The following is a 21,978-nucleotide window of genomic DNA, read 5'->3' on the forward strand; positions in this document are numbered from 1 at the left end:
AGGCTCACAGCACTTGCTACTTACCGCGAGCAAACAGGAGGTGCCCTGGCCTGTGCTCCCCTTGGGTGGTCTTCAGTGGGCTCGAGGTCCATTTCGGGCGCCTGAGAGGCCACGTAGGAAAAGGGGGGGGGGTCCTGCCTCCTGGCAGCTACATCCCACTTGAGAGATGAGAGGTTCCTCCTTGACGTCTTTGCAGGGGACGTGGTGCCCGTGGGTCCTGATGCCTCTGGGGCCTGCCTCACTGATCAGATACACCTTGGCTAAATGTTTCACGGGTCCCATAGTTTATAGGCCTTTGGTTTAACAGCTGCACACCCCAGCCCTGAGGCATGGAATTTCAGTGGGCATTATGGGAATGGTAGAAGCGGGGCCTAGAATGGCCATCTGGTAGATTGAGAACATGGGCTCCAGACTTAGAGGGACTCCCTTCCAGGCTCTACTCAGATGCTTACTTGCAGTGGGACCACAGAGATGTTCCCTAACCTCTCCAAGCCTCAGTTTTATAGTCTATAAAATGGGAGTAGCGTAGGTGGTACATAAGAGAAGGTATGTGGAAGGAGGTAGCACGATGCTGGTATTTTCAGGATCCCTGAGGAAGAGAACAGGGGAGAGCAGACAGGACAGGGGAAGATGCTGCAATGGAAAAGGGGCAGCAGCTTATCTCCAAGCAGAGCGGCAGGGGTGGGGGCCACATAGCTCCCCATGGCAGCCACAGAACGAATTATGGGCTCTGGGGGGTGGGAATGCAGGAGGAGGGAGTGAGGGCCTTCAGCTGAGTGTGTCTGATCTCCAAGGAGGCCAGGCTCTGTTGGGGGCGCCCATTGTGTTCAGCTGGGTGGTGCTGCCAGGACAGGGTGGGTGTGAACTTCCCCAAGACCGCACCCCTGCAGGGAGGCGTCAAGGACAAAGACAGCGGCTCCGCCTCTCTGGGCCTCACTTTCCTCATTTGCCAAAGGCGATTCCTTTTTTTTTCTTTTTAATTTTGTAATGTTTATTTATTCTTGAGAGAGAGACAGAGCACAAGCAGGGGAGGATCAGAGAGAGAAGGAGACAGAATCCGAAGCAGGCTCCCGGGTCTGAGCTGTCAGCACAGAGCCCAACGTGGGGTGCAAACCCACAAACTGTGAGATCATGACCTGAGCTGAAGTTGGAGGCTCAACCGACTGAGCCACCGAGGTGCCTGCAAAGGAGATTCCTGGACCTGCCCCGAGTCTTCTAGATTTCTAAAATCAGGCAAACTCTGGGTGGGTTTTTTAAAAAATTTGTTTTGTTTTACCAACCTATTTATTTGCTTTCCCAAACTCTGGCTCCTGCACTCTGGGCCCACACAGGCAGCATGGAGACAGGACTGAGAAGCTGGGTGGCAGGGAAATTGGGAGAAATGCAGGGAAATGATGGAAGGACAGGGTTGCTGAGAGCAAAAAAGTGTTAAGGACCCTGATCTCCAGCTTCTTCTTCAGTTTTGTTCTTCCCTTACCCTTCCCTGGGGGGTGGGGGGTGTGGCGGGGTGTACCCGGGGAGCCCTTGGGAAGGACACAACAGACCAGCCCGGAGTTTCCTCTTAGTTCTGCACATAAATGGCCAGAGCTCTCGGAGGCAAGTTACCAAACCGCTCTTAGTCCTGCTTATCTCACTTGTGAAATGTAGGCGACAGACTCCACCTCAGTTTTGGTTCAGGAGGATTAAGACCCCGTGCGTGCCAAGTTCTCGGCACAGAGGAGGTGCTGAGAAGATGCTGGCTGTCCCCGTGCCCCGGGAGTAATTCTTCCAATTACTGTAGGACAGCGCCCTGGCCCTTTCTGGTTCACTCATTTGTTTGACAAATATATACAGTTCACTCCAGAGCAATGTCAGTGTTGGGGGCGCTGACCCCCCCTGCACCACAAAAAATCTGAGTGTAACTTTTGACCCCCCTGCAAACCTTAACCACTGAGAGCCTACTGTTGCCCGGAAACCTTACAATAACTTGAACAGTTAACCCAGTTTTGCAGGTTGTATGTATTATTCACTGCATCTTACAATAAAGTGAGCTAGAGAAAAGAAAATGTTATGAAGAGAATCATAAGGGAGAGAAAATACATTTACAGCACTGGCCTGTATGTATCAAAAAAGAATTTGTGTCTAAGCAGATCCACACAGTTCAAACCTGTGTTGTTCAAGATCAGCTGAACTGACTTATGTGCAAGATTCTGTGGCTGGTGACATGGGGCCTGAACTGCGGCTCATGTGCCCTTGGTCCCCTGGGTCTGAGCGAATTCCCGGCCTTCGCAGTCAGCATATGCCGGGACTGCACATCCATTCCATTCCCTCCAGCTCTGTTGTTACTTCCTGAGGAGCTGGCCCGCGGCTTGCGTTTCTCTGCATCTCCCATAGCATCTAAATGCTACCTTTCTGTAGCAGCCCTCCGGGAGCAAATGCTGCTCTGCTGACTCACCAGACTTGTAGTCCGTGCCCATGTGCTGGGCATGTTCATATTAGTCTCGAAGCGAGCCTGAAGGGTAGTTACTGTTCCCATTTCACAGGTGAGGAGACTGAGGTTTAGAGTTACTTCCCCAGGGCTGGCGGGCTAGGCAGTGGCGCCACTGAGATTTGACCTCAGATTGTTCTCAGCCTGAGCCCATAGAATTAGTTTTTACCCTGTGGGGCTGGTGCTCCCTATGCTTGCTTGGTCAGGGAGGCCTTTGGGAGAGTGTGGTCCTACTCTTTCTCTTCCACTGTATACCCACTCCCACCTCTGTCTTCCAGAATGTCTGTAAACCCCCTGAAGAGACGCAGCGCCCGCCCACGCTTCAGGAGATCAAGCAGAAGATCGACAGCTACAACACCCGGGAGCAGAACTGCCTGGGCATGAAGCTGGTGCGTCGGCCCCGCCCCCACCCCTAGGCTCCCGGCTCCCGGCTCCCACTAGAGGTTCTGGGGCGGCTCTCCCCTTTCTCCCAGCCTGCGGGCTTGTGCAAGGCTGAGAACCCCAGGGGTCAAGGACCCACCCCTGAGGCTGCAGGGAAATAGAATGGGCTTTAGAATAAGATCCAAATCAGTCTTTGGCTCTTCCCATTTTTCCCTTTGGGAAACCTTAACCTCCCTGAGCTTTGGTGTGAAATAGAGATATTGGCGCCCACTTGTCGAAGCTCTTGTGGGATTTAAATAACGTCCAGTGACCTGGCACCGCTCCGCCCTCAGGAGGGCCTCACAAGGGCAGTTCGCAGCCCCTGGTCCACTCCCTCTTGGTTGTTGCACCGTTACAGCCTGCATCTCGGGAAGCTTCCTCAGACTGTGCAGAGGTCCGAGCGGGGAGGCACCAACTCTGTGCCAGAAGGCCATCTTCCGTGGGAAGCGGGGAAGGAAGAAGAACCCTGCCCCCTGCTGGTGGCTGGTAGCAACTGCCTCTCTGGGGCTTCAGCCAGATGGCGTGCTAGAAAATCCAGTCTCCGGTGCGCCTGGGCTTTAAGTCTTGGCTGCTGGTTTGGGAAAGAAATGCAGGAGGAAATCCAGTGGGCTGGTTCTCCAGGGGCTTCATTACAGAGCCCTCCTGCTCCTCCCTGGTTTGGAGGGGCAAACTAGAGAGGCCACTCCAGACCCTGCCTCCCAGGAGTGGGGACTCACTGGGGCAAGTCTGAGCCCCCAGAGCGAAAGCCACAGTAGCTCCTCATGTCCTCCCAGGTTGCTGGATACTGTGTGCCTTCTCCTGGCCCAGTGCGGGGCTGGTGGGGGGGGAAGACAAGTCTCTGTCCTCCAGCACCTCCAGGTCAGCAGAGATGGGAACTCGGAGGGGGGGCTGACTTGGATGGCACTGTTACTAGGAAAGGCCCCTGCAACCACCCCACCCCCTGCCCCCCATCTGGGGTAGTGGCCCAGAGGGCCTGCTAGGATCATGCAGGACGGACCCAAGTTGACCCATGTGGCACCCCGCCCCCACATTCCTCAGAGTGAAGATGGCACCTACACGGGTTTCATCAAAGTGCACTTGAAACTTCGGCGGCCAGTGACCGTGCCTGCGGGGATCCGGCCCCAGTCCATCTACGACGCCATCAAGGAAGTGAACCTGGCGGCCACCACGGACAAGCGGACGTCCTTCTATCTTCCTCTGGACGCCATCAAGCAGCTGCACATCAGCAGCACCACCACGGTCAGCGAGGTCATCCAGGGGCTGCTCAAGAAGTTCATGGTTGTGGACAATCCCCAGAAGTTTGCACTTTTTAAGCGGATACACAAGGATGGGCAAGGTATGAGAGAGCAAGCTCCTGACCAGAAACCGCCCCTCCCACTAAGCCCCTGCCAGACTTGGTGGGAGGACTGGGCTCCCGCTGGGCACTGCACTCCAGCCGCGTGGAAGGGCCCCACGGGCACTCTGGGCGGGGAGGGGAGCGCGCGCCTGCTCTCGGTGCCCCTCACTTTACACGTGACTGCAGGGAACCCACACCCCGGGCTCCCACTTCCTGAGCTGTGGCATGGGAGAGAAACCACCCACCACTGCTAATCTTTTGGGAGGTGACTTGAGTGGAAACAAATTGCAAACTAAGCAGACACCAAAGATAAAAGGTCACGCCCCATCTTCTCTTCAGGTTCATTTCATTAGGTTGAAAGGTTGGCTACTTCCGGTTAGAACCACCCCACATCTTATGTTTCTGCATCCTGCCCAGGGCCCCTGCCCCTTTTCCGAGACGAGCCCCTAACCCCCTCTCTCGGTTTGCAGTGCTCTTCCAGAAACTCTCTATCGCTGATTGCCCCCTGTACCTGCGCTTGCTGGCTGGGCCTGACAGTGACGTTCTCAGCTTTGTGCTCAAGGAGAATGAAACTGGAGAGGTGGAGGTAGGTCTGGGCCCTTTTGCTGGTGGCACAAACCCAGCCCTCAGGGCACCCTCATGGGTGGTGTCCTCACTGCCCAGCATAGGTGGGGGCCCGAGGAGGCAGCTGGGAACACGGGCTGAGAAAGAAGAGCTGCGCTAAGTGCCGGGCCAAGGCGGTTCGCTGTCCGAAGCCAGGGCTGTAATCGTCCTGGGGGATGTGAGTCAGGGCCTGCGTCTGGCAAGGTCTGCGGAAAGGAAGGATTTCAAGGGCCTTATTTCTGAAAACCCAGGGTGGAGGGGCACCCGGCAACTCGTGTGTTTGCCAGGTTGGTTTCGCTCCAGGATGGCCTGAGGCCTGGCAAGCTCCGGCTCAGACACACTGAGATGCTTGAACCATGTGTCTCTTCCTGGTTCTTAACAACTGACCTCCTTCCTTAAAGGGGAGTTCTTCAGAGTCCCATCTCGTGGCGCAAACTAGGGTGAAATCAGGCTGACGCTCTTGGCTTGGGGTACTTGGCAGTTGGGTTCACGGAGGAGTGGCCAAGGGCAGGGGAGTACCCACAGTGTTGGGCACGTTGGGCACGCTGTGCTGGGGGGAGGCCTCGGCTTAGGGGGAGCAGTCTCGGGGTCTGCCGTGGAGATGCGGGGCGTCTGGGCAGGTGTTAGGGCTCTGTCCCTTCTCCCTGCTTCAGTCTGGCAGCGCTGACTCCTCCGTCTGCTTTATACAGTGGAGTGCGTAAGATTTTGTTTGGAGAAAGTACTCTGCTGAAAATGTCCAACGCTGCTGGCCTGTGCAGAGCTCACGGGCCTGGGAGTTCAGGGGCCAGGGCTCTAATTCCTGATGTGCTGCCGCAGCCCTGTCCCGGTAGCTGTACCTCCTTCTCTTTGTGAGCTTCCATCTCCTCAGTTATGCAATGTGGGGATCAAACTAGATAAACCTGAATATTCTTTTATGCTCAGAAGAGCTTAGGAGTCAAAATCCCTGACTCCACAGAGTGGGGTAGGGGCTCTCTCCTGGGTCAGCCTGGGAGCAGTGAGACAGGTCCCATCAGGGCAGGCCTGGGCCAACTGGGCTCTGCAGAGCTTTACAGGATTTGTCACCTCATTATCTGCTCTGCCAGCTAAGGGAGGCGGACACCCGAAGCCCATGGCAGATGAACAAGCAGACTGAGGAGGGCGCAGGGATGTGGCCAAGATCACGTGGTGGAGTCAGGCTGAAACCCGGTCTCCAGAGGCTGAGTCCAGCTCATCTGCCTCTTGGGGGTCTGCGCACCTCTTGCCAGTCGCTCATCACCCCGCTGCAGATGGCTAAACAGGCCAGCGGGGACCCTGAGCAGATCTCAGCTGGCACAGACAAAATGGAAGATGATTGATTCTCCGAATAAAACTCATGGACTGGTACTTCTTGGCCATGAGATGCCAGGATGTGAAATCTGGTTGCTGGTAGGACAAGGGAAACCCAAGCTTTATCTGCTGCGCCTGCTTGTTCAGTAAGCACACCGTGTGTGAGCTGTGTGCACGGGGGGAGGCAGCGAGGGCCCCTCAGGTGGTAAGGCTTCTGACCTGTCTCCTGCTCTGTTTCTCCCCATCTCCTTCGTACCTCAGTGGGACGCCTTCTCCATCCCTGAGCTGCAGAACTTCCTGACGATCCTGGAAAAAGAGGAGCAGGACAAAATCCAACAAGTGCAGAAGAAGTACGACAAGTTTAGGCAGAAGCTGGAGGAGGCCTTAAGAGAATCCCAGGGCAAGCCTGGGTAACCGGTCCTGCTTCCTCTTCTGGTGCCCGCAGGTTTATTTTTATGATTAATTATTTTGCAACAGACACTTTTTCTCAGGACACCTCTGGCGGGTGCATTTGTGCCCACCTGGCAGTTCCAGACGCGGCACGAAACCTCTGAGGGACACGGGTGCGTGCAGGCCAGTCGCTGCCTGCCCCTCACCCCTCGCCGCGGAGGAGGAGGGGGGAGAGGGCGGCCGCGGTCCTCGGCGGTCCTCCGGGAAGCCACCCGGCTGCCTCTCTCGTCACCGGACTGGAACTGTTTGCACCAGCCGGCAAAGGAAAGAAGAAAGATTTTAGAGCTGTTACATTCTTTCTCTGGCTTTTACTCTTCTTCAATTTCTCTCATATTTGCCACCCACCAACCTTTATTTATGAGTCAAAAATGGTAGCATATTCCTTTAGCAGAGCTGAGCTGAGCCCTGGAAAGCAGGTTAATGCTCATAAGAGGACCGTCCCCTCACTGTCCCGAGGCGCCCATTGTTCATGCTCAAGGAAAGGTCATAAAGCCACTGGCCCCAGATGCTCAGGTAGGGAGCACCAAAGCGGAGGCTGGCTCAGAGAGTTCCAGAGAAGCTGCAGCCCGCCCTGGCCCTCATTGCTCCAGTCTGTGCACACGTAAACCCAAAGGCATATATATCTGCGCAAGTGTGATAGTCACGTCTTCGTCTTGTACAAACGTTTGTTTTTGTTACAGTTTTGAACTTGACATTGCCATCATCATGTGTTTCCACCAAAGGGAAACCAGCCATTTACCATTTTAAATGTCTCCTGTGAGAGTGGAAATCAGGCAGTCCGAGAAAGCCAAAAAGCGTTGCAGAGAAGTGTGTCCAGCTCGTCTTCGGCCTTCCCCCAGCCAGAGAGCTGGGGACAGCCCGGCTGTCTTGCTGTACCCCGTGGCCTGCAGTGCTGCCTCTCTCCTCTGGCTGGGACTCTGGGGTCTCCAGGTGCTGTCGGAGGAGCTGCCTTGGTTACAGCCCGGGGAACCTCCGGCTCGGCCAACACGGGAGTCCTTTGTGTTCTGAAGCCTCGGGCCAGCAGCCCGTGGCGCTGTGCTTCCTGCTGACCTCAGTGCCTTTTCGTTTTCAGAGAGAGACAGGAGCAGGGTGCATTTGCTTGATGCTCTCCTGCTGGCTTGCTCCTGCCAGAAAGTGGACCTTCTAAGGATGGGTCAAGAGTCAAAGACCTCCTTCCATCTAAGGTCCTATGCTCCCAAGAAGTGATGTCTCCCAAGAAGTGATGTCAAACCACATGGTTGGATTCCTAACTCACATCTGTACTGGCTCCTTGTTCAGGTGCAAACTTAAAAATAAGCTAGCCAAACAGCTGAAGCAAGTAACCAGGATTGCAAAGACAGGCCAACGCGGAGGGAGAAGGACTTTTAACTTCCAAAGCAGCCTCTGAGAGATCACTTCTTCACTCTCCTCTGCCTTCCCAGGTCCTTCTTGGGTGAGGTTGAGCCCCAGCTTCTTTGTGGAGCCTCAGAAATCCCCTCCCTGACCCCTTGCTGCATCCGCACTGCCCCTGATCCCAGAAGGAATGCCGACCCCTTGTCATCCAAACTGTGTGTCATCTTCAAAGCTGCAAAAGCAAGACAAGCTAGCAGCAGCTCAAGACTTTTGAGAACCGCCACCCTCCCCCACCAAAACCCTGGTTATCAGCCATCTCCTGCTCAGCCTTACTGCTTCCCTCCCTTAAGAAATCTCTCTCCCTGCTGTCCCTTAAAGGGAGTGGGTAGAGAGTCCCTTTTTCCTTCATGCTGCATGTCTGTAACATTAACAGAAGGCACGGCTCCTGCTGCAGCCACTGTGAATGCTGCTGAGGGCCTCCCTCTGGTGGGGCGGCCATTTTATTTTTGAGAAGGAAAAATAAGTCACGTCCATATATACATAAGGGCATATTGCTATATATACAGAGATAGGGGTGTTCATGAAATAAATAAGAAGGTTATGGGGAAATTCCGACTTTACCTAAAGCACAGTTAGACCCAGGACCCGTGCCGAGGCCGGAGCCTCGGAACACAGCCTGCGTAGATCACCCCTTCCCCCAGAGGTGGGTATGACTGCTGGCAGTGCCTTCTACCCTCGTGTTGCCCCGTGTGTACATGTTTGTTTCGAGGATATTTTCTTTTTAAATGTCTTTCTTATATGGGTTTTAAGAAAAGTAATAAAAGCTTGTTGCAAAAAGGATTCAGACTAGAGACATCTTTGGTCTTCACCATCTCTGGGAAACTTGGAGCTGGGAGGCAGGGTGGGGACAGGGAAGGGCATGTGCTTCTTGGTAGAGTCAGATTCTCTCTTGCCAGTGAACAGGGGAGTGAAGCCTGCTGTTCAGAAAACCTGGAGACAATGGACAGGACGCACAGGCCAAAGGGCGCTGCCCCAGTGACTGGCTGTCATGCACTCCCCGCCCAGAGCAGGAGAGGAAAAGGGATGTGCCACAGAAGTGGACCCTGAGTGAGAAGGCGGGGGGGGGGGGGGGGGGGGGGGGGGGGGGGGGGGGGGGGGGGGGGGGGGGGGGGGGGGGGGGGGGGGGGGGGGGGCGCTTTCTAGAGCTAAGGATGATTCAACATCAGGACAGACTACTGCGGCGGACAAGGATTCTTTCATTTCTGGAATTATTTAAAAATAAGGCAGATAGGACACACCTGAGAGTTTAAGATCAGCTCGCCTGAAGAGGGCGAGATGAGGTGAGTAAAAAGACCCCTCACATTAGCGTCATCTAACTTCCATCGGAGAACCAGCTCTAATCCCAGAAGCAACCACGGAATGTTAAGAGAAATTCCTGCCTGCCGTTCAGGGGTGACAGCCAGTTCACTCGTCTCCCTGGGTAAGAGAGCGCTCCATCCAATAGCCTAAAGTCACCCAAGAATGGGGCGCATCTGTAACATTTGTTCAACTAGACCTCCAAGAAGTATGTCTTTCAATAACTTGCCAAAACCTAGACATAAACCAGTTTCTGCTTTTCACTGAAACTCATCTGGTAACCGATGGGATTACATTCAACATTACGGATTTGACCTCGATAATGTTTGGCTTAGCACACAGAGAAAACAAACAAACAAACATTAAACAGCCTAACCTTCCCCAGCCTTCTTACTGTGCCTATGGTGTTCACAAGGAGGAAAGGGAAGATGACTCAATGCAAATGTGTCACTGTTACTGGAAAAACCATTCAAAGCACAGGTCCTGACAGGACTGTCCCAGTAGAATTCTGGTTAGACCACAGTGAGGAGTGGATGTTCATTTTAGACCCACCCTCTCTGCTTCCTGGCTTTTTGTCTTTAACAGAGATCACCAAGACAAGACACAGCCTCTCCGAGCCTCTAATCCCACCAAGACCATGCAAAGTGAATCATGTTTGTGAAAGAACCTCATAAAGCACTACATGTTATCTACATTCATATAAGGACCATATTTCATCATTACTATACATACCATACTCCCTCAGATCAAACTGTCTGTCCAAAGGTTTTGTTGTAATAGAATCTTGTTTGGGGTCGATTTCCAAAAGTCCCTTCCTTGGTTCCGTATGCCCGTGCTGGCAGAGAGAGGATTATTAAAATTAAGGGGTTCGCCGACAGCAAGTCACAAGTGACAAGGACTATTATCCTGGGTCTAATAATGAAAGGTAGGAGGCGTCACACACACACTTTCATATCCAACCCTTCCTTCCTTTCCAGCCACAGATGGGTAATTTGTGAATACTGAGGATATGTTCAAGTCTTTCTTATCTCAATTTTTAAATAAAAATGAGATGAGAAAGAAAGTAAATTGAACTCTGCTTTTTGATGGTAAAACCAAAGGACTCTCAAAGAATTCAGCTCAGCTCTCTTTCCTTCCTTTTGTACCAGGAGAGCTTTGCTCACAAAAGTGACTTCCAGGAACTGAACAGGGACCAGAGCAGTGGTTCAGAACCTTTTTGGCAGTGATCCTGCTGGGAATGTGGCAAAAAGCATGGTAACCTCTCTTAGGAAAATGATCATACAAGAAAATCTTGCGTACCTTGTTCAGGGCGTTCACAGATCCTCTGAAGACCAACTAAAGACCTCTTCCACTTTTGCCTCTTGACTCTCTTCTTCTTTCGCCTTGCTTAATGGCAGAGGACAGCTGAGTTCTGGTTCTATATGACTAACCCTTTAGAGATGGGAAGGGACTATTTTTGGGCTAGGAGGGTTAATCAGATAGTAGGAACAGATGAACAAGAGGCGGTGGACTACTTGCTTAGAGGGTCTTTAAACACAGGAATCCCTACCTGCCTGAGTTTTGGATGGGCGCTCTGGCCTTGACAGCAGGAAAGGCACTAAACCCACTGAAATCACATGTCTAGAAAAGGCACTGCAAGACTGCCTATTATGTCAATTTGAATTGGCGTAAGACTGGGCACCTGGGTGGCTCAGCTGATTAAGCATCTGACTCCCGATTTCAGCTCAGGTCATGATCTCATGGTTCGTGAGTTTGAGCCCTATGTCGGGCTCTATGCTGACAGCTCAGAGCCTGGAGCCTGCTTCGGACTCTGTGTCTCCCTTATTCTCTCTGCCTCTCCTCCGCTCCCGTTCTGTCTGTCTCTCTCAAAAATAAATAAACATAAAAAAATTAAATTGGCATCAGACTTGAAAATTTTACTACAGCATTTTAGCTAAGTGGAGCAAACAAGAGGGAAATCAGATTTAGATTAGAATAAAAATTTATTTTGGTAAAGAATTATATTGTTTCATTTGTAAAAACTGGAAATGCTCATATAAATTACCAGCCCAGAGCTTGGATTTCCACAGGATCGTCCACATCAAACAAGAGTCTGTTACTTCTTCTTGCCAGGTTTGGGGGCCTTTTCTAGGCCTTGGATGTATTTTCGAGGCAGCTGATACTCTTCTACAATCCAAAAAGCAGAAACTCCTCAGTGGGGCCCGAGCTTGCTCTCTTCCTGCTCCCTCCCCGCCACTGCCTGCCCTTGGCCCAGAGCCCCATGGGCCGACCCACCACACAGCTACCTCCCCGCCCCCTTGCCCCTCAGTGCGCTTGTTTCTGCTGTAAACCTCCATTCAATCAACCTCCATCACGTGACCGGCTCTTCTATACCCAGCTCAAACCTAGCTCCTCTGAGAAGCCGTCTGGGATGGACCATTTATCCTGATACCTCGTGGCTGAAGTGTGTATTTTAGCAATTTTCACACTGATAGCCACTTTCTAGGTATACTTGAGGCATTTATACTTTTCTCATGAGAATGTGTGTGTCTGTGTTTAGTCATGTGCTTGGCTATTTTCCTCTGTATGTATTCTCAGTATCTCAGATAGGAGTTCTTCACTTAAAGGGGTCAACATCAAAAGTTAGTTACAGGGTACTGCCTTAGGCCCTAAAATACATTTGCGTATTGAGCATTTACTATGCCAGGCCCTGAGCATGAAATGGATGAAGAAAGCAAGGTCTCTGACTTAAGTTGCTCAGTCTAGCAAAGTGTTGATATTAGAAAAAATTGGCCAAGTTGCAGACACTAACCCGAAACATAAACACAACTGGAAAGTGCCACACTGGCAAGTTCTTAAATGATAATTTAAGGACAGAAAAAATGGGGCCTCTCTGAAACAGGCTTCGCGTGAGCCCGAAGCTGGGCCAATGAGCCCCTATGGTTGGGTAGATGTGGGGGTGGGAGGGCACCCCAGGCACGGGAACAGAGACAAAAGCACCAAGTGTGAATGTTCCCGGCGTATCTGGGGAACAGCAAGGGCGGCGGCATGGTGGAGGCCCAGGAGTCGGGGAGAGAGCTGCCAGAGACCCCAAGTGGAAGGTGATCTGGCCTGGGAGGATCGATCCTATTTACTGAGTGTAAGGGCTTCTTCTGAAGGCAGTGATGAGGCATAAGGAGTTTTTACAGGAGACTGATGCGATCACATTTGTTTTTAGAAAGCTGACTCAAGCAGAGATGGCGGGAACTGAGGACAAACTGGAGGCTGGGTGCCCCAGAGGTGGTAGAAAGAACTCAGGCTCTAGAGGGTGACAAATCAAAGTTCAGAGCCGAGCTACAACACTGAACCATTGAGTATCTCAAGGCAAGGTACTGAGCCTCTTGGAAGCTCAGTTTCCTCATCTGAAAAACAGAAACAGTTCTGCTGCATTGTCAGATTAAGAGGGATCATGCCCGCACGAAGCCCAGCAAAGTACCTAGCCCAGTCTGGATGTTCAAAAAGTGTTTTATAAAAGGGAGAACCAGGAAGGAAATTACTCTGATAGCATGGTGGAGAGAGCCCTGAATTTGGGGGGCAAGGGAGTGCAAAGGATCTGGATCAAATTTTACTCTAAGTCTTGCTGGCCACTAAAAACCGTATGGCCACAGAGATTTTAATGACTAGCATGACTTGAATTGGTGGGAAGATTTCTGCCAAGTTGGACCAGTAGCCCTGCTCCTTCAGGGGGGATGCCTACCGAGCAACAGCTGGCTGAGGTGATGGACCTGGTTTCCCTGGATCTGGACCTGCAGGCTGTCCTTGGCCCCGGGGGCAAGAGTGACAGTCGTGCTGGCCTGGCATCGCTGCTGGAGGATGGCAGCCACTGAATATGGGTCCAGGCCATAGGCCTCCAAGTTCCGGACCACAGTCACCTGTGGGGACAGAAGACTGATGGCAGGTGCAACCATAGGCCCTCCCCCACCGGAGCCTTGTGGAGCCTCTGCAGCCTCTCCACCCTCCATGTTCACCATCCCCACACCCACAGTACCTTTTCTTCCATGTACCTTATTTTTATACTTATTTTTTCTCTCTATCCCTCCAAAATATATACTTAATGGAATACTCTCTATCCCACATGTAACATATACTGTCTCTTGTGGGGCGCCTAGGTGGCTCAGTTGATTAAGCGTCTGACTTCAGCTCAGGTCAGGAACTCGCTTTTGTGAGTTTGAGCCTCGTGTCAGGCTCTCTGCTGACAGCTCAGAGCCTGGAGCCTGCTTTGGTTTCTGTGTCTCCCTCTCTCTCTGCCCTCCTCTGCTTGCACTCTCTCTCTCTCTCAAAAATAAAGATTTAAAAAATTTTTTAAGGTTTTTTTATTGTGGAAAATTAAAAACATAAATAAAAGAACTGATTACTGAGCTTCTATGTTCCCATCACTGGCTTTAACAACTATCAATTCAGGACCAGCCTTGATTCACCTAGATCCCGTCCATTTTACTTTAAAGCAAATTCTCCTGCACATCAGATCATTTTATCTACAAATGCTTTTGTACATATCTCTAAAAGATAAGGGTTCTTTCAAATATAAAGACAAAACCATCATCACACCTAAAAATAAATGGACAATAATTCCTTAATATCAAGCATTTCATCAGGAACACATTACATCTTTCTATTATTCATCAACTTCACAAATGACATGTATGTCATTTTGAGACTAAAAAAGAAAAACATCGGCACTTAAAAAAAAGTCACAACTCTCCCCTTTTTGAAACAAGTTCTCTCACATTTGTGACGAGAGGTAGTAGAGTATGTTACCATCAGGAGTGGGTTGGGGAGGGCTGCTCTCAAAGTTACAGGTTCCAAAAAGCCCAGGCCTGTCAAGGGACTCCATCCAGCCCCGGAGAATCTCAGAACTGATGACATTAGAGGTCACATCTATTCCAGCCCCCCCCCCCCCCCCCTGATGCATGACCTCCTGGCTACATCTTCCCCCAAGTGGTCGCCCGATCTTTGCTTGCAGACCTCCAGACAATAACTCCCTATTTTGGAAAGCACCAATTTTAATTCTGGACAATTCTAACTGTAATCATTAATATTAAAAATTAATGTTTAAATAAGTTAATACGAGCATTCCCTAGTTTTTCAGAGTCCACAGTATGCCAGTTGGCTCTTATGAAAAGACCTGTTTTTGCTAACTGATTCAAATCCACAAGGTTTTCACTTTTTCAAAAAACACGTGAAAAGGGCAAATAGCGTTCCGTGTTGGTCTTCCTGGGAGCCCTCAAGGGGCAGCACGCGCCCGAGCCCCGAGGATGCCCCAACCACTCCTGCCTCGGAAGCTACACTCAGTGTCCAGCTGCTCTGAACTCTGAGCATCTGGGCCTTATCTCCATCTATTCTGGGTATCCATTATCAAGACGTGTCCTGAAGTATCAGAAAACCCTGAGAGGTTATTTTTGGGATTATTTTGGGGTCCAAGAACATGCAAAATTTTTTCCATATAAGTTCACGGTAATTGCTTTTTTTGCTTTACAACCCTTTCAACTTACAAAAGGATTCAGAGGAGTGCTCCACTTTAGACAGCGGGGGGTTGAAGAAGACACAAAGAAATGGAAAAAATTCCACGCTCATGGATTGGGAGAACAAATATTGTTAAAATGTCAACATGACCCAAAGCAATCTACACATTCAACGGAATCCCAATCAAAATTGCACTGGCATTCTTCTCAAAGCTAGAACAACAGTACCACAAAAGACCCGAATAGCCAAAGTAATATTGAAAAAGAAAACCAAAGCAGGAGGCATCACAATCCCAGACTTTGGCCTCTACTACAAAGCTGTCATCATCCAGAGAGTGTGGTAGTGGCACAAAAACAGACACATAGACCAATGGAATACAATAGAGAGCCCAGAACTGGGCCCACAAATGTATGGCCAACTAATCTTTGACAAAGCAGGAAAGAGTATCCGATGGAAAAACAACAGTCTCTTTAGCAAATGGTTCTGGGAGAACTGGACAGCAACATGCAGAAGAATGAAACTAGATCACCTTCTTACACCATACACAAAAATAAACTCAAAATGGATGCAAAGCCTGAATGTGAGGCAGGAAACCATCAAAACCTTAGAGGAGAAAACAGGCAACAACCTCTTCGACCTCAGCAGTGGCAATTTCTTGCTCGACACATCTCCAAAGGCCAGGGAATTAAAAGCAAAAATGAACTACTGGGACCTCATCAAGTTAAAAATCTTCTGCACTGCAAAGGAAACAATTAACAAAACTAAAAGGCAACCAACAGAATGGGAAAAGATGTTTGCAAATAATATATAGGATAAAGGGTTAGTATCCCAAATCTAAAAAGAATTTACTAAACTCACCACTCAAAAAAAACAAATAATCCAGTGAAGAAATGAACAGAAGATATGAATAGACACTTTTCTAAAAAAAGACATCCAGATGGCCAACAGACACATGAAAAGATGCTCAGAGTTACTCATCATCAGGGAAATACAAAGCAAAACCACACTGAGATACCACCTCACACTGGTCAGAGTGGCTAAAATTAACAACTTAGGAAACAACAGATGTTGGTGAGGATGTGGAGAAACGGAAACCCTTTTGCACTGATAGAAATGCAAACTGGTGCAGCAACTCTGGAAAAGTGTGGAGGTTCCTCAAAAAATTAAAAATAGAACTACTGTACGACCTAGCAATAGCACTACTCGGAATTTATGCTCATGCATAGGGACACATGTACCCCAATGTTTATAGCAGCTCTTTCAACGACAGCCAAATTATGGAAAGAGCCTAACTGTCCATCAACTGATGAATGAATAAAGAGTCCATTGTGTCCTGAAGTATATATACAATGGAATACTACTTAGCAATGAGAAAGAATGAAATCATGCCATTTGCAACAACGTGGATGAAACTGGAGGGTATTACAGTAAGTGAAATAAGTCAGAGAAAGATATCATATGTTTTCATTCATATGTGGAACTTGAGAAACTTAACAGAAGACTATAGGGGAAGGGAAGGGGAAAAAATGAGTTACAAACAGAGAGGGAGGGAGACAAACCATGAGAGACTCTTAAATACAGAGAACAAACTGAGGATTGATGGGAGGGACAGGCGAGAGGGGGAAATGGGTGATGGGCACTGAGGAAGGCACTTGCTGGATGAGCACTGAGGTCTTATGCAAGTGATGAACAATGGGAATCTACCCCCCACAGCAAGAGCACACTGTATGTTGGCCAATTTGACAATGAATTATATTAAAAAAAAAATAATAATAATAATAAACAGCAAAGCAAACCTGTATACACAGGAATTGCTTAGTAGAGTCTGGAACATAATTACACACTCAAGAGATAATGCCCGTTGCTAATTATTATTGAGGTTATCATTATTGGTTCTCATTTACTGCTTATAGGTCAAGTATGATTCTAAGAGCTTCACCCATGTATATTCCTTTATTTGGCTCTCACGGTGCCTTATAAGGGAGGCATTATCCCCATTTTTCACATTAGTAAACTCAGACAAAAAAAATCATTAGCTTTCTCAAGGTCAGGCAGCAAGGCAAATACTACATTTGAACGCACATGTCTCTAATGCCAAAGCCCACTCTCATAACCATACATTAGAAAGTTCTTTATTTTGAACCCAAGTAGGTCTTCTTGGGATTTCCACCCAGGATTCCTATTTCTGTCTTCTCAAGGCATCTAAGTGCACTCCTTTTCCCAAGAACAGCTTTTCATACACTTGAGGACAGATAGAATTTGTTCCCTACGACTCTGCTGCCAGGCTAAACATACTTCTTTACAAGCTATTTTGACTGAACAAAGCCCAAGAAGTAACAACGAGTAAGAGCTAAAAGCCCATAACAGGCCTAAGAGAAAAATAAAAATAAAACCTTGTTTACCTTTGGAACTAGGCTCTAGAGAGTTTCCCGGCACAAAATCCCAGTGGGCAGGGAGTCAGGGGGTCAGCTTTACCTGTTTTCCACAAGGCCCAGCCACTCATGCAAACACGGCTCCTTCATTAACTACCTTTGTGGAGTTTGGGGCCAATCTAAAATCCTCCAGTCACACTGTAGAGACTAGAACTTATAGCAGGAACATTAAATCACCATCTTCCAACACTGTGTCTTTTAAAAATTACCTTTTTATTAGATGCTCTCTGTGCTAGAGTGATGTCGATTGGGCAGATTCTGCCTTTCTTCACAATCGGCTCTTGTCCTGGAAAAGTCACTTGATACGCCGGCTGCAATTTTTCCAAACATCTGAAACAGGGGTTCATAAGCTATAGACTGATAAAGCCACGGGAGCCAGCTCCTCATTCCGCACTACGAGCAGGCAGCTGGGTGTGAGCCAGTCCTGCAGGCGGTGGTCTGCTTTGGGCTGCACTCAGAATCGCTGACGTCACCCAAGGAGCTGCACCCAAGCCCAATTACGTCAGAAACTCCAGTATTTTTTAAAGATCCCCAAAGTTTGGCCAAAGTCAAGGCCCTTAGATTCAGGGAAGGGGTCATCAATGACTTGAACCCCTGGAAACTGGCCAGTGGCCCTACTTTCTGAAAATCTGTCCGGGCTGCCTTGTGGAATTTACGCCCTGTCTCAAGACTCTCCAGCACCCAGTGTGCTAAAGTGCTGCTCACATTTGTGACTTGTTCCAATGAATCTTTGAGAGAACATCTTTACCACAAAGAATGTCTACCTTCCATCTAACCAGATTTTCACTTGTTATCCTATACACTGGGATTGACAAACTTTTTCTATGAAGGGCCAGACAGTAAATATTCTACGCCTTAAGGGCCAAAGGGTCTGTGCAAATATTCAACTTTCCCATGTTAGCATGAAAGTGACTGACAGGCAATACACAAGCAAATGGGTGTGGCTATGTTCCAAAAAAAGAGGTAGTTGGCCACATCTGGCCCCTGGGCTGTAGTCTGCAAACTCCTGATGTACATAATTTTCAGTTCTGATCTGTGGAACAAGAACAAAGAATACAAATTTTTCTCTTGAAGACTTTAAGACAATTTGCCCCAGCCTTCTTTTTGCTTCTAAATCTTTCTGAAGTTCTTATTTTTAATTCATTGTCCTTCTTTCTCCCTTCTGAGTTCTCTTCTTTATTCAAAAAAATTTTTGTAATTTTTTGAGAGAGAAACACACAAAGTGCGAGCGGGGAAGGGGCAGAAAGAGGAGAGAGAAAGACACGGACTCCAAAGCAGGCTCCAGGCAGAGCCTGATGTGGGGCTCGAACCCATGAGCCGCGAGATATGACCTGAGCCGAAGTTGGACGCTTAACCAACTGAGCCACATAGGCGCCCCTTAAGTTCTCTTCTGTATTGTGTTGGCTCAAATCATTCCAAGGATCTTCCACATCAAAACTACCAAGTCTGTGTTTATGTAGACAATTATCCATTGAGTTATGGAGAGAAAAAGCAAAGACTAAGACAGTGACAGCTCTACAGTCCAATGTGATCGACATTAAGGGGAGGGTGGGGGAAAACACTGGGCAGGGACCGCCAATCCCCACTACCTGGTCAGGAGACTGTCCCACGGCAGCTTCATGACCGTGTGCTGTTCATTCTTCTCCAAGATGCAGTCGCACAGGATGGGATCCAACTTCACGAGACTGAAGGGATAGAAGACGCAATAAAGAAATGCCATTCCCACCCCTGCTGACCCGAGGGCCAGCTCAGGATTCATCTTTTACATGTCCTTTCTTGTCATCCAGAACCATGAGAACCAATTCAGGGACCACAGTCCATGTAGCAGGGCATCCTGTGGATGGGACGTACGGAAGGTTTTCTTAGAACCAGGGTGATGCAGGTAGTGGAGGGGAGTGCTTGGGATCCTCGGCTCCGCTCTGCTAACTAGTCATGCTTCGGCCAGTAGTTCCCAACTTTTGGATCATGGGGAGGTCTTCGTTGAGTAGTTTACCTTTTGTATCCACTTACTAAGAAAACAGAGAACACCAAAAAGCCACAAGGACTTCGGTATAATTTTTCTAAGTTTGCACTCCATTCCTCACAACAGCACCTGGGTTTGAAAACCAGTAGTGGATATATGTGAGCTGATATGAACTCAGGCCACAGTCAGCATTGAGAACACATACGGATCTGAGCACCTAGACAACAACTCGAGGTGTCTGTAGCCCCGGGCTCAGAAATCACTGGTCTAATCGGCTGTGCTCTCCCTCGCTCCCCTCCAGGGCAGACACCCTCCACAGGGGGGTCAAGTGTGCGTCGTCAGGGACGACTCTCCAGCAGAGCCCCACACTCACTCACTTTTTGTTGTCTGCATCAACCAGGTCGTTTTTCTTGACATAGTTGATGACGATCGTCCGGACCTCACCACCTTCGAGAACGCTCCCCTTCCTAGGCCAGAAGTGACCGGGGGGTTAGTTCGTGCTGGGCCAGGAGATCAACTGCAGGCACCAAGGCTCGCTCTCTGCCGGGCAGGCTGCTTTCCTGGGTTCTTTGATCTCTATTTTCTTCCCTTTCCTGACTGACGTGAGCAGGACCTTGTGCAGCATAGTTACAGGTAGGAAAGGGAGAGGCCTACTCTCATTTGTTCAGATGCTTCCCGGGGACCGAAGGCTGGAAGCTGGACGTGGGAGAAAGGGAGGACAGGGCAGAGCACGTTTGCCAGTCCCGGAAGAAGGCTACTCGGCTGGAGAGGATCTGCAGTCAGGACAGCAAGCAGGCAGAGGAGGGCTGCTCTCCAAAAACTCACTTGTGGCCAGACTCCTGGAAGAGCACAGTCATGCTGGCTGGGACACAGTAGAGGGATTTTATATCTGGAGGGTGATAGGACTGTTCCCTGCTACCCTCCTGGATTGTCTGGGAGGTCGGGGAGGGCTCAGCTATGACGAAAGACGTGATCCTAAAACCCGGCAGAAGGAAAGAAAAAACATATTTTATGCTAGCATGTCGGCAATACCCTGTCCGTGGCCCTGGGGCCCCGGGTCAGCACTCACCTCTCGTGCTTCCAGTCCACGGCCACAATGCTCTCCACCCCTTTGCTCAGCTCCTTCACCTGGATAATCCGCTCCTGCTGCATGTGCTGCAGGAACTTAGAGAGCTGAGGGAAAGAGGGCCGGGGCTAGGGACTCCATCGACGGCACACACATTCTGAGCGCCTAATGTACCACATGCCGAGCCTGGACCACCCTTGGGGACACATGACGGTCCCTGCCCTGAGGCTCAGGGAGTGAGAAACCGCTACAGACTAACTGGTGAAACCTTTCAGAACTCTGGTCAGGTATAAAGTGATGGAAGGCAGAGAGGGAGGGGGTGACCACGCAACTGCCTCAGCTCAGGGAGAGTCTCTTTCCCCTCTGATACTGGGAGTCAAAAAGCTAAACCCCAGCCTGAGCCCTCCAGACAGGGCTGCCCGGGCGTCCATCCAGCTCATGGCACGCGTGCCCCTACATGACCTTCTGTGTGGGTGTGCAGAGAAGGGACCTGCTCACCTTTTTGTAGCTGGACTTCTTCATGTCCAGCTGTCGTCCCTCAGGGCTGGTGGCAGATGGAAAAGGCAAGTTAAGCTAACAGAGCAGTCGTGGTGGGAGCTGCCTGGTCCTGACAGGGGGACATTGTTCCTCAGCCTTTCCCCTCCACGTTCAGGTAGAAGCTGCTGTTCCAGACCCTTCTGCCCAGTGGTGGCATCAGAGAGGGATACTGACTTTAGGACACTCTAGACCACTGCTGTCCATCAGACCTTTCTGTAAAAACGGAGTGTTCTCTGTCTATCCAGTATGGCAGCCACTAACCACATGTGGCTATTAGGCACTTGAAATGCAACTCATGGAACTGAGGAACTAAATTCTAAATACTATTTACTTTTAATTAGTTTCCATTTATATAGCTGCATGTGGCTGGTGGCCATCGTACTGGTTATAGCTTTAGAGTTCTCTCAAACTAGACCACTTTCTGTGGCCTCCAAAGTTTCACCTCAAGGTGAACCTTTCCAACACCAAGCTCACTGAGGCAGCTGGGCCGAGGGCCGGATTTGGCAAACTACGTGCTGTAGGCCGTTATCTGGCCACATCCCTTCACTACTGTCGCTGGAACGGTAGAGCCGAGTAGAGGCAATAATGACTGTATGGTGTGCAAAGATTTATTATCTGGCTTTTTACAGAATTTGGCACCCCTACTCTACAGCTGGGGGGAGGGGGTCCTGGGAAAATCGCAGTCACTCCCTCTTCTCAGAACTTCCATCTTTCTCACAATGTAACAAGCAATAGCAGTGGGATACACAGAGACGCCTTCTAACCCAGCCCCTCCCCTGGCCCAGGGAAAGAACCTCTATCCTAGGGAGACTCTAGGACCCCTTTCCCAGTTACTTATAACCCAGCAAGGTCAGGACAAACTACCAAGTCTCCCGCCACACACTATGGCAACACGCTTGTACGGGATGCCTTCAATCACATTAAAACGACACTTTAAAAAACACGATAAAATTCTCAAAACAGAAAAGTTGAGTTTGAGTGTAAACATTAATGAGCAAACCATCTGATATGATATTTACCGGGTGCTTATTAAAGGTCAGGCTGTTTAACCTTGACGACAGTCCTATAAGCCCTGGAAATGAGGGTTCAGAGAAGCTTCATAACAAGTTCAAATGCACCTTGCTCCAAAACCCTGGGAGTGGGCATTTAGGCCCAGGTGGCTGTTTTCAAAGCCCAAGTTCTCTCTACATGTGACAGTGTCTCTCCTGGTGGCCTGGGTTCGGGGTGGGG

At 49.7% G+C, this 21,978-nt stretch overlaps 2 protein-coding genes across 3 annotated transcripts in view; one reads left to right on the forward strand and one right to left on the reverse strand.

Annotated features, from left to right (window-relative positions):
• Positions 1-8,754, forward strand: part of RASSF5 (Ras association domain family member 5) — a 66,495-nt gene extending 57,741 nt beyond the window's left edge. For both annotated transcript variants that reach the window (XM_029935622.1, XM_029935621.1), the window contains 4 exons: positions 2,746-2,856; positions 3,926-4,223; positions 4,694-4,809; positions 6,393-8,754. In XM_029935622.1, coding sequence (XP_029791482.1) covers positions 2,746-2,856; positions 3,926-4,223; positions 4,694-4,809; positions 6,393-6,545 — 678 coding nt within the window. In that variant the 3' untranslated portion in view covers positions 6,546-8,754. The remainder of the gene's footprint in view (positions 1-2,745; positions 2,857-3,925; positions 4,224-4,693; positions 4,810-6,392) is intronic.
• A 2,478-nt stretch (positions 8,755-11,232) lies between these two features.
• The window catches only part of EIF2D (eukaryotic translation initiation factor 2D), an 84,062-nt gene continuing 73,316 nt past the window's right edge, over positions 11,233-21,978 (reverse strand). Inside the window, exons 6-13 of the mRNA XM_029933394.1 lie at positions 20,710-20,755; positions 20,215-20,318; positions 19,971-20,120; positions 19,523-19,612; positions 18,772-18,867; positions 17,392-17,512; positions 12,985-13,159; positions 11,233-11,435 (exon numbers count right to left, since the gene is read on the reverse strand). Of these exons, the coding sequence (XP_029789254.1) occupies positions 11,365-11,435; positions 12,985-13,159; positions 17,392-17,512; positions 18,772-18,867; positions 19,523-19,612; positions 19,971-20,120; positions 20,215-20,318; positions 20,710-20,755 (853 nt within the window). The 3' untranslated portion in view covers positions 11,233-11,364. The remainder of the gene's footprint in view (positions 11,436-12,984; positions 13,160-17,391; positions 17,513-18,771; positions 18,868-19,522; positions 19,613-19,970; positions 20,121-20,214; positions 20,319-20,709; positions 20,756-21,978) is intronic.

Source organism: Suricata suricatta, chromosome 3 (genome assembly GCF_006229205.1).
Source record: "Suricata suricatta isolate VVHF042 chromosome 3, meerkat_22Aug2017_6uvM2_HiC, whole genome shotgun sequence".
NCBI lineage: Eukaryota > Metazoa > Chordata > Mammalia > Carnivora > Herpestidae > Suricata > Suricata suricatta.